The 16625-nt window shown below is 37.8% G+C and overlaps 1 protein-coding gene across 1 annotated transcript in view; it reads left to right on the top strand.

The window, feature by feature from the left end:
- Positions 1–16625, top strand: part of AKT3 (AKT serine/threonine kinase 3) — a 152878-nt gene that overhangs the window by 94595 nt on the left and 41658 nt on the right. Inside the window, exons 6-8 of the mRNA XM_036381402.2 lie at positions 4259–4390; positions 8285–8350; positions 9910–9978. Coding sequence (XP_036237295.1) covers positions 4259–4390; positions 8285–8350; positions 9910–9978 — 267 coding nt within the window. The remainder of the gene's footprint in view (positions 1–4258; positions 4391–8284; positions 8351–9909; positions 9979–16625) is intronic.

The raw sequence follows: 16625 nt of genomic DNA, 5'->3' as shown, positions 1-16625 counted from the left end.
TTGAATAAACATGACAGCTACATCCCTGCTTAGATTAGCTGGAAGAACCAGAAGCACCTCTTCCCCAATTTTTTAAAATGGTCTCAATGTGCAATTCAAGTTTTACACATCACTAACATTTGCAATACTCAAAACTCTTAGCAAACTACCTTTACTTTTTGCTGTACTATTACTTCTTAGAGTTTTTCCCCCTGATGAAATCAGATGTAAACTCCTAATAATTGTGCACATCAGGAATAAAAAAAAACAGTTAGTTTCTTTGGAAGGAATTTTCAACACCTACATTAGGGTGTATTTTTTGAGCAGATCATCCATAGGGGATGGTGTGTTTAGATGGTCAACAGATATTTCCTTAGGGGAGTAAAAAGGTTTTATAGAAAGCTGAACATCATGTTTTTTTTGGTTAGATCAGTCTCCTGTGGCTTCATTGCTTTTTCTTTGTTTACAAATTTGATTTGCAGGATGCAGGATGAATAAAGAACAGATTTTTCAGAGGAAGCCTAAAAGTAATGTAATGAAGAAAAGATTCAAAACTTGGAGTACAGTAGGAATGAAAAACTAGGGAAAATCATGAAGGAGAAAGAATCCAATCTTACAGGAGCCTCCAAAGTTACCATCTTCCTTCAGGTTTAGGAAGTATTTCCATTTTTCCCACCAGTTTTCAGTACACCCCTTGCTATGGCATCTGTGTTTTTATCTCCCAAGGTCTTGTGTTCTTTGGCAGACTTTTTGAGTTACCCTGCACTGCGTATCATCTCTAAGCCTTCTGCTAAGCTTCTAAGGAATGAGAGCATCAGGAGACTTTATTCTTAGAACTAACACTACCGCCATAATGTGCTGTTAAGCCATGGCTTAAAATCTTGCAAACCTATTACCTTTCTCTTATAAATATACATATATTTTTAACTTGTTTTCACTGAGCTTGCATCTAGATTCATGACTGCTTTGCTGAACATTATGTAAGCAAATTTTGGGCAAATCAGTCTTTCAGTTTGACTGACTTGCTGCCCTTAGTGTCAAATCCATTTCTGTGATCAGTTGAGCCAAGATCCTCCTTCTGTGTATGGGCAAAGGACAGTTTTTCTGACCTGGTTTTATTCAGACTCTGATGGTCACTCTCTAATTCCAATGTCTTAGAGAAAATCAGAAGTGCTGGAGAAGTTACTCCTCCAAGCCTGCATGTGATCTCATAAATTTGTGACTGTTAAAGGGATAGGTTGTTACAGTCACTTAACTCACAGTTTCTCAGTCACAGCTCAATATTTTTTATCAATAAAGCTGTCAGCCATTGTTTTTCAGGCAGCACAGTAGCCTATGACTGAAGGATTCTGCCCTGAATTACTCTTCTTCTGCTTGAATTGTGTTTTGAATGCATTTTTAATTTTTCATGGGTTTTTGTCAATATTCACTGCTTTTGCTCAAAGGCAGTTGTTTTCTGCTTGATGGTTGTCACAGAACCATGGAGTAGGTAACCTGACTTCCCAAAGTACTGACCTGAAAGTGATCATTGAGAAATCTTACCTTTAGTTGATTGAAAACAAGGAGCCACACAGTGTTGTGATCACAGCTTCACATACTACATCATGCACTGCGGGTTATCACACATTAGAGTAGGTTTTGGAAAAATTGACTCTTCAAGGATTTGTCTGTAGTAATAAACTTTAACTTTACATTCAGTTCTGTAAAAAAAATTTGCTTTAGGTAAAAATTTTACTGAGCCTTTGAAATCTCTGTTACCCATATTTCTTGCTGGGATAAATGCAGTTTTGTTCCTCTTGATGTGAGGTGGTTTGGGCAGCAAAGCAAGATCTGTCACTGCAAACTGTTTGTATGAGCATCAAGGTTAGTTGGCTTAGAAGCTACCAATCAACAGTTAGATGGGAAAAAGATTTAATTCCTATTGATACAGCTAGAATTGATATATGGGAAGCACCTTCTTAATGAAGCTTTGAAACACCCAGGTATCCAGGTGTTAAATGCAGTGTTGAAGACCTTTTGCAGCTTTGAAGTTGCAGGTTGAACACTTAAAAGCTGAGGAATTGCACATTGATGTGGTTGATGGAACTTCAGCCTCGTATGTGAGCACATTGCAAACTGACTCTGAGTGAACAACTGCATAAATTGCTTTCAGAGTTTGTCAACAGCAAATTCAGATCCACAGTATCATGCACTTGAGCTTAAAGGAATAAATAATTTCAGAAGGTGATTTTGCCCTTTTTTCTCTCACCCAAGTGAATATATTTTGCTGCCGCTATTTGCTGTCACACACCAGGGATATGCCCAATGCCTCTACACCTGGAATGTGTGTGAAATATGTAGGCAGTGTTAAGAGGTATTTCTGGTAGAGATAAGGAAAGTACTAATTCTCTTGTGGAAACTACAAGTAGAAGTTTATCCAGAAGAGCAGTATTCAACACAACTGCCTGAGGCCACGACTAGAGATAGAAAGAGGCACTGAGAAGATGAAAGATAAGGGATGATCTTTTTCACTCACAAAGCAGGATTAAGTACATTTAACTTAGCAATACTGAGACTCAGAGTATAATTACTCTTTAAAAATGTTTTGAGGTGTGCTTTTCACAAAGGAAGAAAGGTCATTGATGCTGCAGGCCAGTGCTATAACAAGAATAGGTGAGGGTATTTCCTTTCAGAATTTGTAGCTGCTTTTCTCCAGTTGCAAAACTCAAAACAAAATGGTTTTGTGGTGCTGCAACCAAGCCACTAACACAGCACAATGAAACATGTGCTGTAGATGCACCTAGTGATTGGCCAAGTAAATTCTGCTGTCAATTCAAGGCAGCCCTGTGCAGTTACTGTGTTCTCAGTATTGTTCTGTTTTTTCTCTACATCCTCATCTTTGCATCTGCATAGACCATGGAGCTGATGCTTCTGAACTGGGTGTGAAATGAACTTGTAAAAGTAAGAGGATTATTGACTAAAACTTTGGGCTCCAGAATGTGGCTATACTGCTTTGGGATCTGAGATCATCTGGTCATACTCTTACCATGTGTGGCATGCCAGTTGAGCTGATAAACCTACGAGACTCAATTTGTCTGTTGATGGACAGAAAAATGTCTTGGATGTACTGTGTTTAACCTGCAAAACTAAGGCAGTAACAGAGTCACAGGAAATATGAAAACTTGCCACCTCCTCCTTTTCAGAGCCAGATTGATTAATGTAAATACCATGTAATTGTAATCTGTACTGAAATTTTAAAAAGTCTAATTCTAATGGAAAGGCTGCTGTAAAGTCTTACAGGTACAACATTTCAGTTAGGATTGTCTATGTTTTAAAAATGCCACCAGTGCAGTGGTTGGTGTTATGCAAAACCTACTGATACACCATGTTTGTGTGTCCCTGGTAATGCAGGAGTTCATGAACTTTCTTAAATGTGGTGCATTCTTGAAACGCTGCTTTAGGCTAGGACATTGTCCTGTGTGTGCTTTATAAAAAGAAAAGTGTGTGCAGTACTTGGCTTTTGAGCATTATATTAATACTACTGAGTGATTTATCCTGCTGATTTAATGACAGCAGCTAGCTGCCTTCTTTGCCTGGGTGAAAAGCAGCAAGAGCAGTGTTCTCTGGGCACTCAGCCCCTCCCCAAACTGGAAGACGGGGAGGGGAAGCAAAATGAAACCCCCATAATCCAGGGGGAAAGGTTCAGTGATCTGATCAATGCTGTAGTGTGTCCAGAGAGGGGCAACAGAGCTGGTAAAGTGTCCAGGGCAAAGTCTTATGAGGAGCAGCTGAGGGAGCTGGGGATGCTTAGCCTTGAGAAAGAGTCTCAGAGGGGACCTTACTGTTCTCCACAACTGCCTGAAGGGAGGGTATAGCAAGAGGAGGCGGATTGATCTCTTTTCCCAAGTAAGGAGAATGAAAGAGAGTGGCCTCAAGTTGCTTCAGGAGAGGTTTTAGAGTGGATATTAGGAAAAATTTATTCATTGAAAGAGTTGTCAAGCATTGAAACAGGCTGCCCAGGGAAGTGGCAGAGTCACTATCCCTGTAGCTATTTAGAAGACATGTAGATGTGGCCTTTAGGGACCTGGTTTAGTGGCAGACTTGGTAGTGTTTGCTTAACAGCAGCACTGGATGATCTTAAGGGTCTTTCTCAACCTAAACAATTCTGTGATTACAAACTTTATCACAGAATTGGGCCTATTTTTGTCAACTGCTTTTATTTTATTGGTAACAGGGTTTGGTTATATATTGGAACTGGATAACCTGAGTCTTGCTAATCCTTGTTCTTTGTTTCTTATAGACAATGAATGATTTTGATTACTTAAAACTACTGGGCAAAGGCACGTTTGGCAAAGTTATCCTGGTCCGAGAGAAGGCTAGTGGCAAATATTATGCTATGAAGATTTTGAAAAAAGAAGTAATCATTGCAAAGGTAAGAAAGTTTCTATTTTTATTATTGGGTCATTTTAAAGAATGGAATAATCACTATTTCATACCTAAGGTGTATTGATTTTTGAGGCTAAACTTAGCTTGATTGAAGTATGTGTGTATCTTCAGAAAACAAGAATGCAAAAAAAAAATACGTATAACCATTTTGCATGCCTTTTCCCTGTTTTATAATCTAGAATGTGCTAAAACACTGAGAGACTTTACTGGGCAGCAAGATAGTGCAATCTGAGTTTATACAACAAAAAGTGCATTGTGGGGCATATTGGATACTTCACTTTTTTTTCTAAGTCTGTTGCAGGTTTATTCAGATAAACACATTAATTGAATGGGCCTGTGCTCTGTTTCTGCTGTGTTGTATAAGATTGCTATGCATGGGACTAACAATTCCATTTTTTCAATTTTTGAGAAATAGGAAAAGTCTGAAGCTGATGGCTGAAGTTGTGGTTTAAACTGGCATTGTCCAATCACTTAAACTTGATTAGTGTCACTGGCTCTTGTGCATGGTCATAATGTCACTCAAGCTAAAATTTAGATCATCTACTCTGAGCTTTATTTCTAGCAATTCTGAAGTTTTGAATCCCACTTCCACAGAAGTTGAAAGCAAGAAACCTACATACAGATATCAACATGAGACACAATTAAAAATAATCCCAATTATTTAATGAGGATGTTTCAAGGAATGTGGGTCTGACTGATATTTTTGAATGCTTGAAGTTAACAATATCAGTATGTATAAAAACTGAATGTGAATGGGTAAACACTATTTTATATACATTAAATATTAAAATATCCTTCAGAATTGTATGGTTTTTCTATTGACCTATGAAAACAAGGCTTACAGGTGTTTTGCAGTCTATGGTCATTGTCTGTCACGCTCTTTCTAATAGCTTTAGAATGTGTAGATCAGTTGCAATTAAATTTGGCAGAGGAGTGGAGATCTCAAAGACAATTATATTTCCTTGAGTGTCATTATAACTAGCCCTGTTACAGAGGGAGAGATGTAAATTTATGTCTTCAGCAGTGAAGAGGCTGACCTATGAGTTCTGTGTGCCCTCAGCAGCTGTCTTGTGTGCAGTGGCAGCCTGGTCAGCATCTGCATGGTTTGGGCTAACAGCAGCAAAGAGTGTCCTTTTCTTCTTCATAGTCAGGAGATACAGGAAGAACAGAGGGCATTGCTGCTGCCCTCCCCTGATTCTGCATGGGAAGGAGCCCTCAGTGGCCCTCCTTGTAAGACCTGGCAGCAATCTCTGTGGTTTGCCCTGTGGGTCTCAGAACCTGTCTGGTTGCTGCATGTTGAGCCTCTGTCTCCAGCCTGACATCCTTGACCAGTGTTCTGCTCACCCCTGGCATCTGGGGATCCTCAGGAGATCTTCTGAGCTCCTTTTCTGCAGCTGCTGGCTTGTATCCTTCCAGCCTTCAGAGCATTTCAACTTGTTTCTTTGTACCAATACCAAACAGATTTTTAAATTGGTTTTCTAATTACTTTGTTGCCTGCAACAATATCACTGACTTTTTAGAATTGATTAAAGCTGATTATTGGGAAACTTTGTCTAAGGTGAGCAAAAAAATCTTGTTCATAGAAGTATGTATAAAGGTAGAGAAATTTTGAAGAAATAAGAGATTGAATTTTAATTTAGCCCAGTCAGGCTGTGAACATACTATGGGGATTTATCAATAGCATTTAGCTCTGGAGATCAGTGCTAAGGACAGGGTCACTAGGTAAAATAAATCTGCAGTCCCAATTCAGCATGTAAGTGATATAATATACACTCTAGAATCACAGAAGGGCTTTGGTTGGAAGGCACCTAAAAGATCATCTTGTTCCAATCCCCCTGCTGTGGGCAGGGACACATTCCACTATTCCAGGTTCCTGAAAGCCCCATCCAACCTGGCCGTGAACACCTCCAGGGATGGGACATCCACAGTTGCTCTGGGCAACCTGTTTCCAGTGTCTGACCACTCTCTCAGTAAAGAATTTCTCCTTAGCATTTAATCTAAATCTCTCTCCTTTTAGTTTTAGACTATTCCCTCTTGTCCTATTGCTACCTGCCTGTGCAAAAAGTAGCCCTATAAAAGCCCTAAGCATAGTATGAAGCAGAAAAGTGGTGCATTGACAGCTGTATAGCATCTGCCCAGTTCAGACTATATCTGTTTATCCTGTTTATCTGACAGATTAATACTACGCTTACAAGGAAATTACTACCAATATTACAAACTCCTGAAGCAATTCCAGAAAAACTGGCCATTGCCAGCTTTTTATGCCATATATCTGGTGAACCACAGAGGTTTAAAAATAAATAAATAAATAAATAAATAAACCTTTTGTGCTTGTTTTTCTCCTTGAAGTGTGGTTTTTAGTTTTAGTGTATCCCCCTGTATATTGTTGTAGTGTACTCAATATTGCACTGCTATTCAGCTAAATGGCATCATAATTTATTACCACTGACTCTGTTGTTGTTGTTCAACTTCCTATTTTGACAATTTTTAAAGTCTAATTTAAAACTCCTGACATCTGTGTTTACTTTCCAGTTTAATAATACCTTATCTTCAGAGCATAGTCTGATAAGCATGTGTGTAGTACAATAATGTTATATTGGTATTATTTGTGGCAATAATAACATGTACTCTGACTAAATATATTTACTTCTGTAGGTTTACAGTAGAAGTTTGAGTCACACCAGGGTTGTCTTTAGCTCAGTGTAACATAAATCTCAGCGGTTGCTTAGCGCTACAGAAAATGGCTGCACCCTCCCAGTGGCTCCTGGGCCTTTCAGGCTTGGCCCCTGGCAGCCTGGGGAGGGGGATCCACAACATGTGTTACTTGCAGAATTGTATAAAATTCTGTGTATTCCCTTAGGGGGATCAGTCTGTGCTTTTTCTCCCTAGCCCTCAGGAGCTGCTGGTGTTGTAGCTCAGGGCGGCCTCTGCCCGCTGTGCTGGTCCCCTCACCCTGCCCAGCTCTGCTCTCTGCACAGCTGGTGCTGTGACAGCCATGCCACTGTGCCCTTGGAGCCTTGATGGCACCCCCAGGCTCCTTCTTTGCCCCTGCATGGTGCCCACCCCAGGGCTGGCCCATGGAGGGAGCGGGGAACAAAAATGAATGAGCTTGCCAGGAAGCAAACATCCACAGCAACTGCTCAGTTTCCTTCTCTCACTTTGGTATGGAGCTCATTTTGATCTTTCCTGTTCAGGCTCACAGACAGGAGAGTGTCACTGTCTCTCCCCAAAGTGCCTCTTTTCCAAATTGTGGCTGGAAATGAGTTGAGGGTTATGTGGACATCTCCCATTCGCAAGGGTGAGCCAATGTCCTTAGGGATGCTCATCCTGGTCAGAGGAGCACTGCTTGCTGCTAGGCTCCTGAGGACAGCTTGGGTGGATAAAAACAAAACCAACACCAAACCAAGTGGAAGTTTAAAACCAGAAAACATGACTTGACTTAACACTTGGCTGGATGAGACTGGCTTTTATATTTGCCTGTCAGTTACTCCGTGTGTACATGTCTCGCACATTGGTTTAGTCTCTCTGTAGATACATTGTTCAGGTGATTCATAGCAGAGCTGTGAAGTTGTGATGATGACTGTGTTTTTAAGCTATCAAATCCAATATTATAATTTCTTTCTTCTCTGAATTGAGTGTAAAGATTTCATTTTAAAACAAGAAAATAAGAAAACCAAATAAAATATGTTAAATCAGATTTTTGTCAAGTGTTTCCTCAAAAAATGTGAAGGTTCATTCATTTTTCAAAACTGTACTGTAGCTTTCTCTTTCTTTCTTTTTTTTTTTTTTTTTGCAAAGCGTTGACCTTTTCCTTATAATGAATTAAATAACAATTTTATATCTTAATTCAGACCTACTTCTTGTCCTCTTTATTTCACAGGATGAAGTGGCTCACACTCTTACAGAAAGCAGAGTATTGAAAAACACCAGACACCCTTTTTTAACAGTAAGTATTGAGTTTGAAGTGCATTAGTAGGTAATATTTAACATCCATTATGAATGTATTTTACAAATTTTGAATTCTTTTTCATGGTGATTTGTAAACAATCAGTAGCTATCTGGTGCTTATGATATCCTTTATCAGGCTATGTAATTAAGAATTCAGAAATAAAATTTCTGAATTTGTAAAGCTTTACTGTAAAGCTTACTGAAATAAAATTTAAGTGTAGAAATGTGTAACCATTGTTCAATTTTTTGCAGTTTTTGTATATGAGCACTTCTAAAATAAACATTATTAATTTCACAGAAGTGTAAGTATTTTTACTAAGAAAATTTAATTAAAAATTCAGTAAAACAATAAAAATAACTTTTTTATTTGTTCAAAATAAGTAGCTTACAGAGCCACACAACTCAAACCCCACTACCTTTTCTTCTTATGGTTAATATTTAATAGAAGGGAAAGACAGAAAAGATGAAAATTTTGAGACTCATGAAAAATTACAATTAATTGATTTAACTTTACAGGTAACTTTTTCTGTAGAAGCAATTCTGATACCTCTTGTTCGAGAATATATTAAAATATATTTCCCTATATTTCAAAATATAATGAGCATGCTTTTTGAGCCAGGGATTTTCTTTTTTTTTTTAATTAAAATTTCAAAGTGTAGCATGGAAGCTTTCCTATTTAGAAAAACTTAACTTTTTTGGAAAACAGAGGATTGCATTTACATTGGCAAGCCAAAATATCCTTGGAAATTCAGTAAAGATAAAAGAGGTCCTGTAATGTTTCTTGAAGTAGAGTGTAATGGTAAGCAAGAGCAGGGGTACCTCCCATCAAAAAATACAACAATGGTACTGCACATGATACAAGTGGTATCTTCTTATCTTTCTGTTATTCTCAGCAAGTTTTGTATTGAGATATGCAGTTTAGTCACATATAGTTCTACTGCATTTCCTTTCTTTTAGGCCAAGTCTTCATCTGTAGATTTTCTGTGGTATCATTGATAAGTCAACATTGATAAATCAAAATTTTTAATTAAGATCATAACATCTGTTGCAACTTTAAAATTATATGGAAATTATTATATTAATTTGGCACTTAGCATCCTTAACATTACATAAAATGAAACTGGAAAGTCCTTGCTTTGGAAATGAAAGCATGCTGGATGTTAAGATGACTTTTAAAATTTCATTTGGAAGAAATGAAAAAGAATATGATAATCTCTCTCTTCATGGGCACTGTGGAAATGGACATCATGAAGTACAGTCAGTGTAATAGCTGGTACTGTATGAAATTGTGTGTTTTAGTACCCATTTAATACTTTCTTGTAATAAGCATGATGTTTTCATATCGTTGGACATGTAGCAGAGATGAAGAAACACTTGAAAGTTTCTGTGTTAATTCATCTCAAGCTCCAGATAAAGTTACACTTTTAATTACTCATAAGGTTCTTGCCAAATCAGAATTTTCTACTTAGAAAGATAAAATTTTGTTACAGTTGAAGTGCAAGACATTGGGTTAATATAAGATGATAATTGGTTTGATTTTGCTGTTTTCTTTTCAAGTCCTTGAAATATTCCTTCCAGACAAAGGATCGTTTGTGTTTTGTGATGGAGTATGTTAACGGAGGAGAGGTAAGTTTAAGAAAATGTTCTGCACTTGTAACAGGAAGGCTGTCTTTGGATTACACCGTTAAGGTTATATCTTTTCCTTGCCTTTTTGCTTTCTAGTATCATTAAAGGGCTTTTATAAAAAAATTGAACTGTTTTATTTTAAAAAAAGTTGACATATTCTTATAACTTTTCTGTCAAAACTATTTCCTCTTCTGGAACAATTCGACTTCTGTATAGTGAGAGATAATTTCATCCTAGAGAACTAATTACATATACTTGCTTATTGTTCTTTTTATTTAGGCATTCTATAGCATGTTCTGGCATGAAACAGTCATAATACAGTGTAAACAAGCAAAAATTATATCGATGAGTGTTACTTTTGTCCTAATACAAAATCTGTGCTCTCTTTGCTGTAACTATTGCAAGTATCTATTGGAAATGAGTGGAGCATTCATGTTTTTCATTGCTTGTCTCCACTTCATTTGCTGGGTACTCTGGAAATTTCAACTGAAGCACTGAACTTCTTAGAGTGTTGTTAGCTTTGAATCCATTGCTGTCCTCCAGCTGCTTACTAAAGAATGAAATATCAAAAATGATACCCAGCAAATGGAATTAGAGAACTGCAATCAAAGAAGAAGGCTTTTATCTACCTTTTAGATGCTGTTTGCTATTCAGGCTGTGTCTCGTTACAGCATCAACTGAGGGATTTTCCTTATTTTGTCAACTATATGCTTCATGATAATGTTAAAGGACTATGTGTTTCCACTAGGAGTTTTTTTTTAATTAAAAGACTTTCTTCATTCAGAATTTGCTGTGGCATGATACGTAATGCTTTGCATTATGTTTTAGCTGCCTTCTCCTGCAATAAAACTGCTTAGCTATAATCCCAGTGCGTGCAGCCCATTGGATCCCAGCTTGTCCTTGGCCATCCTCTACCAGCCATGCCTAAATATGGTGCGATAGGGTTCTCATATGGGAGGATGGCTTGTTTAACTCAATGTATAAACCCAATTTGCACATCAAAGGAGTTGAACCAGATCCAAAAATCTCCCTTGGAAGTAAAGGGATAACAGCCTTCTCTTGGACACTCAGCTGGCTTATCTGACATTGAATTTACATCACCAATATTAAGTCAGTGCTGTCTGCAATAAATTTTAAGTATTGTCTTATAAACTAACTAATTCTTCATGGTTTTCCTCTGTGTAAGATCTTACTGCATTTCTGTAATCTTTGGGGAGACTGTTTGAAAGTTGAATTTAGCTATTTGTCTTTTTTTCCATCCTGTTTGAATGCAGAGCAGAGCCCACAAAGGATGTTTTCAACTCCTTTCTTTTGACTGAGGATGCTCTGGCTGTATTTTGGTCAATTGTAGTTTGGTCAATTGCATTTCTCTGCATTTCTCTGCAACTTTGTGGCTACAACTGCAAGTGTTGTGTGTCATGGGTTTGTGGGTGGCAGCCTGCCTTTGCTTTGTGGATTGCAATTGCAATGTACTCGTGCCAGGATTGGGTTACTTTCTTCCAGGTGTGGTGCTGCTGGTTGTCAGTGTTAGTCATGTACTTTGCTGATGGTTCTCTAGTTCAACAAAGCTAACTCTGAAGTCTTGCCACAGTGGGAAAAAATGGCCTTTTGGGAGTAGGCAGTATTCTTTGAGGAAACTCTCTTGATTTGCCCACGTGCTTCTCTTTGACTAGAGATCTGGAGTAGTAAGTTGGACAAACTGTCTTTTTTAATAGGAAGGTCTTTAATCTTACCAAATTTTCTTGTGAATTTCAGACTTTAGTCAGTGTCTTCCAAAAAATACAGAGGATTTCATATTTGTAAACACAGCCTTATTATTAACTCAGAGTAAGTTGCTCAAAGTTTAGCCAGCATTTTAGCTTATATGATACACAGACTTTTTTCTTTTGCTTCTTCTATCTACTATTCTGTTTGTGTTTTAAGGAAGTTACATTTCCCTATATATTCTGACTGTTCAAGGTGTTGAAAAGTCATCTTTTAATTATCTCCTTCCATTGGGAAATTGACTGTAGATGTACTGTGTTGCTTTTGATTCTCTCCAGTGCTGTGCTACCTTCAATGTGTTTCTGTTTAAAATTCCTTTCGATCACATATTTCTTTTTAGGTAAACTGTTGTGCCTGAATCAGTTTGTTGGGAATTTTCATGGATTGTGTCTTTCAGGAGCACTATTATCCAGGCAGTTCTCCTCATGAAGGAGTTCTTGGAAGTTTGTATAAATATTCTTGTCTCCTACTCAGGTGAAAGCAATAAAGTACCACCATTCAGGCTTCTGCCCTAGAACAGTAATAAAAACTGTGGTCAGCAATAGGAGCCTTTGCTTCCTCTTTCTATAGCTAGAAAAGAAAACAGTCAAGGAAGGGGACACAGAACTTCATACTGGAGGAGAAGTAGTTGTGTTAAATGACTGTAAGCAAGAATCCTTTATATCTATTAAAAATCTAGATCCACAGTGAAGTTAACATCCCCCTACAATAGTAACAATTTATCTTTGCCTTACCTTGCCTATGTAACTTCAAGTTGGTTGAGTTTAGTTAAGAAGAGAACATGTTACACTGAAAATGCAACTGCATCAGTTTTGCTGGTCTATGTGTGTGCTCTTTTACAGTGTGCAAAGCATTACAGTAAAATCCTGTGGATTCTAGTAAAAAAAAAAAAAAACCCAGCATATTTGTACTTGAATATACTAAAGAAAACCATTAGAGGATTTTTTTTCCAGATTATTCAGATGGAGATATTGAATATGTTTTCCTTATACTGAGAACATTTTTCCTGCTGAATGCAAGATCTTGAAATAATTGTTGTGGGCCAAAAGCTGAATTTTGTCTTCATTTGGTTTTGCTTTTAGACTCCATGGGTGAAATGTTTACCAAATTACCAATGTCTATTGATCATAGCCTGTGTTGCAGTGTATAGCTAGAGGGATGCATCTGCCACTGTAATTACTTTTCAATACCTTTGTTGTACTGAAGAAATTATGTTAAAGTAGCATTAAGAAATTGAAATTAGATTTCAAGTAAACAAATATTCATCTGGCTTAGCTGAGTTCACCATGTGGCTCTTTATTTTTGGGGAATACTTTTGGAGTGTATGTTTCCCAGTTTTTATTTCCAGTATTTTGCTTTAAAGGTTGAAAATGTTTTAGAAATTAAATCTATTACGTACATTACTCTGCAGAGTACCCTGATTCAGCTGATTAATAAGTAGATTAGCTTCCTCACTCTGCATTTATGGATAATTCCAGATTTTGTACTTCGTAACAAATTTAAGTGGTAATTATGTGTATAATAAAATTAGACCCTCAAATTTCTTCAGATGCTTCTCTACATAAGAATTCTGAATCTCTGTTCCTCTTGGCATTTTTGTTGCACAGCTCTTCAATTCATTAGGCAGGGGAGAACTAAATGGCTTGTTGTAATTGAACAAGTGCTATTACTGTCTAGGAAAAAAAAAGAAAAAGACAGAGGATTTACAACCTACTTAACAAAAAATAAGTAAACAAGAGAATGTTCCTTAGCCTTAAATTATGATAGTCCATGGTGAGGGTACTATATTTCTTGGGGTATAGCATGTGCCAAGAAGCAGTACAAAGTCTGAAACAATTCATAAATAATTTGAAATTTCAAGGTTGCTACTGCAAGTGCTTTGCAAAATCAACACTCAAATATAAAATGCAGGGCTGAACAAACCCAGTACACAGCAGCAAGAGCCAGACATTCAACTTACAACATGCTAAGTAGGTCACTAGTGTGTGTACAACTTTAACATATCAATTGATACAAGGTTGTGTCTTTTATATATTTGGCATACTTGGATTTGCAGCTGAATATACTTCTATGTTTGATCTTTCTTTAAATTTTTCCATTAAGTTTTTTTATTAGGAAAAACCCCACGACAGCGTTGTTGTTCAGTTTTTAAAGGCATAGCAAGAAATTTGGAGCTCCAGTCTTCACTGTAACAATAGCACCCTCGTGTATGCCATCAAAAATGTTATGTGCAAAATGGCTTTCTTTGTGCCAAAGCTATTTCTATTGCAATTCCAGTGATTTTACAGCACATATTTAATAACTCTAGGTCAATAAATAGTGAAAATGTTGGAAACCTTTTTTTAACCTTCCATCACATTTCTTCTTTTCCTTCTTTGACTTAATAAATATAATCTTCCTGTTCTGACAGTTGTAAATAGAACACAGTGGCAGAATTATTCTGAAATAGTGAACCAGCTAATTAATTAGCTGAAAATTATGCTGTAATCCCCCTGTAATCTCCCTGCTTTCCCTATTATAATTTTAGAATCTGCTTAATATCTTTAGCATATATCTGAGTGTATGAATGTGCTTTTAATGTGCATTTTTTATATCTAAATGTACATTCTTCATTCAAAACTAGCAAGTATGGTTTGGTGACAGCTCTGTTAGGTGCTATAATAATGTGAGGAAGAGTGACTGTGGTGTCACATATACATTAAAATAAGCTGACTCAGAAGCTCACAGTTTCTTTGACAAACACAACTGCTGTTAGTTGTTTCTAGCTGGTCATTTTACTTTGAAGTTGGTGTTTTTAATTAATATCAATGCTCTTGTTGGAAATAAACACTAAAGAAAGTTATTTTTTGTATGTTAATTGTCAGGCTGGCAACTTTTAGATTCAGATTTGGGACACTTTAAATGGAAACTAAAACAAAAATGTTGGTGACAAGTATCCTGAAGTTTTAGAATTTTCTTAGGCTGCTGTTCAGCTACTGGATTAGTCTCTTTCAAACAGAAAATTCCAAGAGTTGTTTGGAATAGATATGAAATGAAGGACTAACTGGGAGTTACAAATTTTCAGAGTGTGTTGATCTGTATTTTTAATTGCTTTTAATCCATCAAAACAAAAAGCACTCTTAAAAATGAGTAGCACTAGCTTATTATTTATGAGAGGCCACAAAACAGACATAAAGGCATAAATTGCGTAAATTTTGTGTTTTGCTTTATGTGAATGAAATTCACCTTAGCAGTATTTGTTTTCTATTTAAATACTACAGCAATGTGTGGAAAGGACTGTTGTGGTGTGTTTTTATGTTTGTTCAGTTTTCCCCCCATTGTTCTCTCAGAAGGTCCTGCCCTGTTACCAGTTTGTGTCAATCCCCAAACCCCCCCCCAGTTGTCTTGGTTACTAAATGTATCTTTCTTGTTCCCCACCCCTGGCTGCCTGCCTGTCACTCGACACCCCTGCCTCTTTTTCTAGAAAGTTCGGGCCAGGGTGTCGGGTGATTGGGTTAGGGGCCAGGGTCCCTCCCACAACTGTGTTTGATTGGTTCTCCGATTATGCCAGTCCTTAATGTATCCTTCTCTGATTTGCTATCTTTCACCCCTCCCACCCTCTTTAAAACACGAGGCTTTCCCTGCCTCGGGGCGCTCAGCTTCTTCGTCTCTACCCTCTGCATCCCCTACCAATAAAACCTCCTACCCCGAAGAGACTGAGAGTCGCCTCTTCCTTTCGTCCTGCGACTTCGGAGCTCACTACTGCGGCCACTCGTCCGTAAGCCTGTCATCGCTAGGCACCGGGCCCTGACTTCGTGTTGGGGAAGTGCCTTCCTGGCTGGAGGTTGGCTGGACTCTCATCTAGCCTGGGCTTTTTACTTTCCATCGGCCACCGCTCCAAAGGACCACACAAATTGGGAGATGTTCTTTTCCCAGTTTGGTGATGCATGAGGCCTTTCATGAAGTCAGACTTGGTTGCTTGGTGTGGGTGGATCTTGTGGTTGCACTGACCACTGGGCAGCCATGGGTACAGAGGGCAAGTCACTGCAGAGAGGGTCCTGTCCCACCAGGGACTGGTGCCTAAACAGGTGAGAGCAGGAGCAACAGACACACCTGCAAAATAAAGATCCTCCTTGTCATGCAGGTTTGCCTTTTTTGTACAGGGTGCCTTGAGCACTGGAAAAGAAGTTGAATGGGGAATCCAGATACAATGAACAAAATTTTAAATATTTTCTTTAAATCATAGTGCAGTTTCTGTATCCTGTGAAGTCTCTGCTTATACATATATATGCTGCCAAAAGGTTCAGTTTACTGGGAATGTTGTTTAGGCTAAGACAAAAGTGATACACCTATTATGAATTACAGTTATCAGGAAAGAAATTGACTTCTAGTTCATAGCAGTGACTTTTTAATTGTGTTTTGAAAAGTCACAGAATCATCAAGGTTTGAAGGAACCTGGAAGATTATTTAGTCCAACCATCAATGAAGCACTACCATAATCACCCCTAAACCCTGTCCCCAAGTGCCACATCCAGAAGCCCACCCGCTGAAAATAGCTGCAGTAATTCCTACACTGTTCTGTGCCTTGTGGATAGTGTAGCTTTTCTAAAGGCATAAAGTAGGATGTGATAAAGACAGATTAAGCACATCATTGGCTTTTTTTTTACTGGTTTGCTTTTGGGTAATTTTTAACCTACCTTGTCATTTCACAGTTCTCATCTACTTGATACTTCAAACAGTGAAAAAAAACCAGCCAAGCCTGCATGCATAGCTGTTGTGGATTTCACTGTCTAAGTTTAATTTATAAATGATAACATTTTTTATTTCTGTTTTGTTGATTGTTAGCTCCTGTGGTGAAGCCAAAAACATTGTAACATGGCTAGTCTGGTCTTAAGGAGAAATAT

This window comes from Molothrus ater, chromosome 3 (genome assembly GCF_012460135.2).
Source record: "Molothrus ater isolate BHLD 08-10-18 breed brown headed cowbird chromosome 3, BPBGC_Mater_1.1, whole genome shotgun sequence".
NCBI classification, from domain to species: domain Eukaryota; kingdom Metazoa; phylum Chordata; class Aves; order Passeriformes; family Icteridae; genus Molothrus; species Molothrus ater.
The sequence above is the reverse complement of the archived record's forward strand: the minus strand, read 5'-3'. Positions and strand labels throughout refer to the sequence as shown.